Consider the following 8,456-nt stretch of genomic DNA (forward strand, 5'->3'; position numbering starts at 1 on the left):
CAAAAAAAGGGTTTAAAAAAAAAAAATAAAAAAAAAAAAAAAAAAAAAAAAATTTTTGGGAAGGGGGAAAAAGACAAAAAAAGGGTTTAAAAAAAAAAAATAAATAAAAAAAAAAAAAAAAAAAAATATTTTGGAGAAGGATGCAATAGCTAAGAAATGGTTTACAATATGATAGCTAATGTAAAAAGTAGAAAACTATAATGCATATTATGGATACATTATTATATAAAAATATAACTGCATAAGAATAAAACCTGATAACAATGAAAAGTTGGGGCAGTTTTCACTGGGATGATTTTTTTTTCCTGAATTAATATTTCCTCTAGGACTGTTTATAAAGTCTCTTTATAAATTCTACAAGGTAGGAGCCCAAAGGTAGCCCAAGGTAGGTATACTCTTGCCAGAATTCCCTCTCTAACAAGGCTGGAGGAACACTCAATAACTGCCAGACAAGTTGAATCAATCAATAATCAATCAATCCCAGTGATCAATGGCAAACCAGATATTACACTCATAATTCCATGCTGTTTTAATTTCATTTTTACAGCAAACAATATTCAAAAGAAAAACACTAAGGAAAGACTGTTAGCACACACATCTGATTGCCTCTTATCTAACCAGTTGTTACTACAAATGTATGGGAGTATCGTGCTTCAAAAACTTAACTCAATGGGCCGGCCCGTGGCTCACTCGGGAGAGTGCGGTGCTGATAACACCAAGGCCCCGGGTTCGGATCCCATATAGGGATGGCCGGTTCACTCACTGGGTGAGCGTGGTGCTGACAACACCAAGTCAAGGGTTAAGATCCCCTTACCGGTCATCTTTTAGAAAAAAAAAAAAAAAAAAAAAAACTTAACTCAAAAGATCGTGCTAGTTATTTTTTTAATCCAGCTAAGATACATTCTTATCAGAGATAAAAAATAAACAATAAAAAGGATACCCACACAAACATTAGCTACACCCCCTAAAAAATAAAACAACACTTATGAATATTCAGACAAAATTAAATATTTTAAACTCGGAATGGTGAAATTTGGAATGTGTGAGCCTTGGCATAGCTGGAGAAGGCTTTATAGAATAGGGAATTAAACCAGTCAGCCAATACTAAACTCAGTTGGATGAACTGCTTTTTTAAGGTAGTACCTGAAACCTACAACCAACTCAATTTGGAAACAAAAACACTTGTGGCTTGTTTAACAAAATCAGGAAAGTCTCCATGCTTGTCAAAGTAACATCAAAGAAATATACCACAATTATTTGAAAAGGCCATTAAAATACTCCTCCCTTTTCCACTACATAAGGAAAGGATTATCTGTGTAAGGCTGTGTAAGGCTGGATTATCTTCATTTACTGTACTTAATGAAAACAACATATTGTTAACAGATTCAAGGTGGAAGTAGACAAGTTTTTTATTTAAAGAATGTTAACGTGTGATGAGATACTATTTTCAAATTAATTTTAAAATATTTTCCATTTTTTTCCACTTTAGTTCCTGATATCAATAAATATAGCCCACATAAATAAAGCTTTCTGCAATCCACAATACTAGTTGAGTATAAAGGAGCCTGAGACCAAGATGCTTGAGAACTGCTGAATTAGAGGATAAATTATGAAAATGTAATATTGATCAGAGGCCCAATAGAAGTTCTGAGAAAGTGGAACGTGTGTGCTTTGGCATAGTCAGAGAAGGCAGTATGGAAGAGGTGGGATCTAACCTGAGTCTGGAGGCCTGGCTGGACTTGAAAGCAGTGGTGGTACACAGGAAAAGCACTCCAGGCATGAGGCGCCGCAGGAGCACGAGCTTGGAGTTGAGAAATGAATAAGAGCAGAGAACAATCAAGGGACAAGCCCAGACGGGGCCAGGGGACAGCAGGCTTTGATGGTCAGAGAGGGTGGTCGAGCCTGACCTGGTAAGAAGGGAGTCATGGTACATTCTTGAGCAGGGAGTGGCGAGATAGAGCATGACCAAAATTAATCTGGTGGTGGCAGGCAGGAGTGATTGGCGTGGTTAAGAAAACTAGAAAGCCTAGAAAACTTCCGCCATAACTCAGAAGAGTAAAAGCATAAACCAGGACGTGTCTCACCGTCTGCATGAACAGCTGTATGTGCTCCTGCAGGTGAAGGGACTGGGGTGCGGGGAGCTGTTGCATCAACGGGGCAGGTATTAGAAGACGAGGGATAAGACAGAAACTGGAGGTGACTGGGGGGTCCTATTCATATTGGTTAAAAGCTTTCTCTCCAAATATCCAGATTTTTTTTTTTTTTTTTTTTAAAGATGACCGGTGAGGGGATCTTAACCCTTGACTTGGTGTTGTCAGCACCACGCTCTCCCAAGTGAGCAAACTGGCCATCCCTATATGGGATCTGAACCCGGGGCCTTGGTGTTATCAGCACCACACTCTCCCGAGTGAGCCACGGGCTGGCCCCAAATATCCAGATTTTAATATGACAAGACCCAAAATATTTTCTAGGAGAGTTGGCAGTGTCTTATCTCTATTACAGTATCAAGATTTATACTACTGATAGTGTCAACAATTTCAAGAATTTTGAGTTAACTTCAAGGAAAACAAAAAAACTGAGCCAGAGAAAAGGTTCAGCTCGGTGACACCCTCCCCTACCTGCCCACCCCCCTTAGTGAGCCCTTCCTCCTCCGAGGACAAAATATCCAGCTTTTTATCAAGACCCCAGGGTCCTCCATGGTCTGGCTTTGACTTCCTCTCCCACCCCGGCCTCTCACTCCTGTCCCCACTACCTGCTCTTCAAGCTCTCGGAAGGGCACGACCATGTTTATTTCTCTTGAAGGTGCCTTGCACATGGTAGGTACTCACTGCTTTATAAAAGACAGAAGGGGGAGGAAGTAAACAGAAGGGAAGGACAGGGAGGGCCCCACAGCCATAACATGCCTGGCTAAAGAAAAATGCTGTCTTCTCCCAGTGGACCTACAGAGGTCAGTCTGCAGAGGCCTCCACCCAGAGTGGACCCGACTCATTAGCTGCTTCCCACCAGAGAGGTAATTAGAAAACATCCCGTTATGCCCACATTTGGCCTGTTCAGTGGCACTATATAGAGAAGACTTCACTGCCTGGAATAACCTTACGCCCACCAAGAAAATCACTCCTCAAGTGGGCGGAGCTTCCCTAGGGCCATGCTGAGAAAGGAAAACAGCTGTCCCCTGCAGCAGGAGTGGCTCTAAAAAGTGCACAGTAGGACTTTCCTGGCATAATAGTACTGAAAAGTGGTCAGCTACATGAATCTGCATCCACACCTTCAGCAACTGCATAAGGGACCCATGAGTGGCTCTCAGAGCTCCCAAGGAGACAAGCTTCAGGACTGTCTTTAGCTGGGGTGGCCAGCACAGGAGAGGAACTTACCTCCAGGGTGATCATTTCCCGTGGGAGAGGCGTCGGTGGGTACTTCTCAGGTAATTGAACTGCAATCTCATTTTTAATCTCATCTTCCAGAAAACCTGAGGGATGAAACCCCACCAGAGAGCCCAAGGTGACTGTGTTTTCTCCTGAGAAACGGGGTCAAGCAGGACAGCTACCTTTTGGCCAGCTCAGCTACCTGAATTGACTGAGGACCTGCCACCTGAATCCCACCCCCAACTTCCTCCATCCCGTCTCCATGATCACCTCAAAAATTATTACAAATAGGGGGCCTAGCTGGTTAGCTCGGTTTGTTAGAGCACGGTGTTATAACACCAAGGTCAAGGGTTTGGATCCCCTCATCTGCCAGCAACCAATAAAAAATAGGGATGCATTTGTTAACTGCGTCCTACAAACTACTTACCTTTTTGCCAGTTCACATTTAGATGGTGAGCAAAAACTTTACTTACGGAGGATTCTCTCCAGTGACTCACACCTTCTGACTTCATTCACAAATTTCCTTTGGAAGCTATTCACGTTTGCATTTAACTAGGGGGAAAAACACAAGGCACACATTTGTAGCAACAGCTTCCATCATATCCCTTTTGGTTATTGTACTATCTTTTTAATGCTGGAGAATATTGCTGGAATTGTCTTTCCATGCACAAGACATGTAAGTCACAGGCAAAACACACCAAGGTGTTGTTAATACTCAATCCCCCAAATGCCTCAGCTCTGGCCTTCCCATTTCTTTCTTTCTTTCTTTTTTTTTTTAAAGATGACCGGTAAGGGGATCTCAACCCTTGACTTGCTGTTGTCAGCACCACGCTCCCCGAAATGAGCTAACCGGCCATCCCTATATAGGGATCCGAACCCGTGGCCTTGGTGTTATCAGCACCACACTCTATCAACTGAGCCACGGGCCTGCCCTAGCCCTTCCATTTCTAAGAGAAACAAAGTCCTCCTCCAACATCTAAGGTTTCCTTATTTTTAGCCACACTGGCTATCCAAATGAGCCTCAAAATGCTCAGTGGGGTCACGAATATGACCAGACCTTGAAACTGCACAGCTCCATGCAACATATCACAGTCATCAACAAAAATTCAACTCTCGTGCTGGTGACCCTCGGCTCAGCCCAGTAAACTTTACTGAGGATCTGTCTCATGTCGGGTCCTGTGCTAGGGACTAGGGATGCAAAAGACAAGACATGATACTTTTTTGCAGGAACTTGGCTTTGACCTTGCCCTTGGTGAGGAAGTAAAGATGGATTGACTTTCTAATTGGGCTCAATAGGAGCTTGGTGAGGATCTAAACCACCCCAGGGAAAAGATACCCTGACATCACACTCCAGAGTCTACCCCTAGGATGTCACTCTGGAACTCAGTCCTGGGTATCACAACCAACTGCGGACTCCAGAATACTTTGTCCTCAGTCAGTGTAGTCAGGAAAAACAGGTTTTTGTCCACAGAACAAGATCTGGTAATCCGTACACCCATTGGATATATCCAATGCTTTGAAGATGCTACACAGGAAATAAAATACAATGACATCCAACATACAGAGATTGCGTTAAAGCCTCAAACCACTCCTATACAGGAGACAGATATAGAGGGTGGGAGGACATGTTTGTGAATGAGTTGCCCAACGTCATTGCAAATCCTAGCCAGAAGGAAGAGGCACAGAATTCCACCTATTTTGTTTTAGCTCAGGGCTCCTCTCCCTACAGAATACATTTTGCTCCCTACAAGGAAGTGTTGTGAAAGGGCTGTCTACTCCCACCCTGCCTTCCTCTTATCTCCAAAGAATGCGGTACCTACATCTTTGAACTGAACCAATCCGAGCTCTCCGAGCTCAGCTACACAGCAATACGCAGCCTCCACCTGCAGAAACAGCTGTGACAAACACATCTCCTCACTTCGAAACACGGACGCCATCGTGGCCTAGTCTTGGTCTGCAGCAGAAAAAGAGAAAGATATTTAAGGTAATAAATGGGTGAAAACTTGAGGATGAAAAATTTTTTTAATTAACTTAAAATTCAACAGGAAAGAAAAAACCCCAACAGGAATCACTTCTGATTTTAAAAATAGAAGCAAACACAAGATAGCACTTTTCAGCGTCTATCAAATCGACAAAAGATTTAAAAATATGATGAAAGATGTGAATTGGGAAGAGTATGAAGAAGCAGGCCTTTTCATACACTTAGTAGTTCAAGTATAAAATCTTGATTGCTTTTTCAGAGAGCAATTTGTCGATATCTATCAAATTTTATATTACTCATATCCACAACCCAAGATTTTCACTGCTATTTATTCAGATAAACCTGTATATGTATGGAAAGATAAACCTGTATATGTACAGATGTTTCTTATAACATTGCATGTAATAATTATAATGAATGGCTCTAATGTACATGTCCATCAATGGAATGATTAAATAAACTGGTACAACAGAACCCTGCGGAGTCATCCGGGATGAAGTAAATCTGTACGTCCTGCATATGGAAGAAGATATTCATCCAGAGGGGGAGAAACCCCTGTGAGTTAGTGCGGCCTGCCTGCACGTTACAGTTCCACCACGTACTCACAAGTAGGAGTTGACACTTCTGGTTTTCAAGAAATGAGTAAGACAACACACACCAAGAGGGGGTCATAGACATATAGAGTCAAATATAATAAAACATCCGACATGCTCTAACAGATGTATGTACAAAGTTTAACTGTGAAGCAGTCGGGAGAGCCACAAACACCACGGGCCTCAAAGCAATTGCCATCTGCCCCCACACAGCAAGGGAACAGAGCTCGGAGCGGTCGGAGGCCTCCGAGCAGATAAAATGCAGTCCCAACTAGGGGGCGTCACGGTTTGTGACTCCTGATAGACCCCCTCCCCAAATAGACCATCCAAGTCATACTGCCAATTGGACTGCAGTTAGGTCTGTTAAAACGGATGCCAAGGAGGGCCATCTCCCAGGGGCCGGAGACAGTGGAGACTCTTCAATGTAAAATTGAAGACCATGGGAAGGCAAGGCGGAGGGGGTGGCTACAGCACCCATTCCCATCGAAGATCCTCTAGATGGCCCTCCTGCTGCCAAACTAAATTGTTTCCCCCCAGTCAACCTTCTAGAAGAACTACATGCCCCAGAGTGGATTGCATTCTGTACAGTATAGAGTGTCTGTTACTTGACAGACACTGGGCCTTTCCATTGTCCCAATTTCTGGCAAAACAATCTAAAGCCCTTGAGCTGGTCAACAAAGGCTGCAGGACCTGGCCCATGTCTCCTGCAGCTTTGTCTGGCTTGACACTGCTGTCCAGATACCCTGCATTCCTCCCTAACCCCCCGCCACCTCAGGGCCTTTGCTCGTGCTTTTCCTAGACTTGGAGCCTCAACCTCTCCCTCTCCACCCTCCGTCCCCATGTCCCACATAATCCTGCCATCCCTCCAGTCTCAGCGTAAGGATCCTCTTCCACCACAAGCCTTCCCTGACCACCACCAACCCCTGTCCTACATGCTCCCAGAATACCAATCATTGGTGATCACCTGTGTAATGCCTACCTGTATACCCCCCTAGCCAGTAACGTCCATGAGGTTAGAACTATGTCATGCTGCTCACTCTAGCACCAGGCTAGCTCAATATTGACCACAAAGTAGGTACTCAAAAAATATTTCCCAACTTATTGCCTAGAGGATAAACATCATCCCCACCCTCAGGGAGTACTTAAGTCTGGACCTTTATGTTTGCCTTTTGACACCAAGATGAATCAAAACTTTTCACACTGTCTTTCTGATAAATAAGGCAACGTGTTCATAGGTAAGCAACATAAGACATTAGCTTCATGCAGACCAAAAGGCACAGTATAGAGACCCTGCTTACCCCAGCTTTGTCCACGCCTGTCCCAAGCGAGGGTCTGGAGCTGACCCAAGGGCTGTGGCTCTGCAGTGGCCTCCTCCACCCGATGCACCAAGCAGGGAGCCCTGCAGTGGCCAAGCCTCAGCTGTGGCTTCAAAGTGGCCCAGGGCCCAAATGGGACGGGCCTGGCTGGTGGATTTGCAGGTGTCCTCCCTGCGGCAGGGCGCCCCTCCTGGCTCTTTCTCCTCCAAGGGAGGCGCCCGCCCGCAGGGACAGGAGGCAGCTCTGTTGTATCAACACCGCCTGTTGTGGGTGAGGACAAACCTGCCACACCGGCCAGCCCTGCTCAACCCCCGCCCCACCTGTGCCCTCTGCCATGACCTTGAGTCCCCACCAGGAAGCAGTGACTTCATTTTCTAATGAAAGAAAATTGCCCTTCAGTGAGCTGAGGGTTGGGGACAAGGTTTCTTGAGGGCTTAGAAGGGCTCTATAGGCAACATTCCCATGTATCTACTAATACTCCTTCAAACTGTAAAAATAAACTAACATTAAAAAATAGCTTTGGAAAAGAAAAAGGTATCACAGTCACCATCCTATCAACATCTATAGGCAACATTCCCATGTATCTACTAATACTCCTTCAAACTGTAAAAATGAACTAACATTAAAAAATAGCTTTGGAAAAGAAAAAGGTATCACAGTCACCATCCTATCAACAACTATTTTCCAAAATACTTTCAAAGTTGAATAGACAGAGGAATCCTTCTAAATATCCAATGGCTAAAATTCAGCTTCTGATGTGGCCCAGGTAAAGAGAGACAGGGTCAAATGTGATATGCACCCCTTTCTTACTGAGGACTATTGTCTTTTCTATCTTTTTGGCACAGGGGGTGAGGGGCAGGAGAGCCATGATTAGATGCTACTCTCTCAGCTCAGGTCCACCCTGCAGCAGCCACCTGCACTTCCACCAGCGAGCTTTCCAGAGCAGTTTCTCCAGACACCGTGCGCGCATTCCCTGCATGCACGGGGCACCTGTAAAATGTACCCCAGAGTGAGGGGGGTGCTTTTATTTCCTTTTCATTATGGAAAAATCAAAACAATCTGCTAAAATACAAAGAACAGTATAAGGAACCTGCATGTACACATCACCCTACTTCAACAACTGTTGAATTTGTGTAATGTACACCCGCACCCACTTCCCCTACCCACCTGTGATTTTTTTTTTTTTTTTTTTTTTTTTTTTTTT

General features: G+C 44.3%; 1 protein-coding gene across 1 annotated transcript in view; it reads right to left on the reverse strand.

Annotated features, from left to right (window-relative positions):
• The window catches only part of LOC103605587 (V-type proton ATPase 116 kDa subunit a), a gene marked incomplete at its 3' end in the record, with an annotated part of 54,476 nt that extends 49,148 nt beyond the window's left edge, over positions 1–5,328 (reverse strand). The window contains exons 1-3 of the mRNA XM_008590205.1: positions 5,183–5,328; positions 3,836–3,914; positions 3,372–3,466 (exon numbers count right to left, since the gene is read on the reverse strand). Of these exons, the coding sequence (XP_008588427.1) occupies positions 3,372–3,466; positions 3,836–3,914; positions 5,183–5,299 (291 nt within the window). The remainder of the gene's footprint in view (positions 1–3,371; positions 3,467–3,835; positions 3,915–5,182) is intronic.
• Positions 5,329–8,456: the final 3,128 nt, after the last annotated feature.

The sequence above is a fragment of the Galeopterus variegatus genome, unplaced genomic scaffold (genome assembly GCF_000696425.1).
Source record: "Galeopterus variegatus unplaced genomic scaffold, G_variegatus-3.0.2 Scaffold5923, whole genome shotgun sequence".
NCBI lineage: Eukaryota > Metazoa > Chordata > Mammalia > Dermoptera > Cynocephalidae > Galeopterus > Galeopterus variegatus.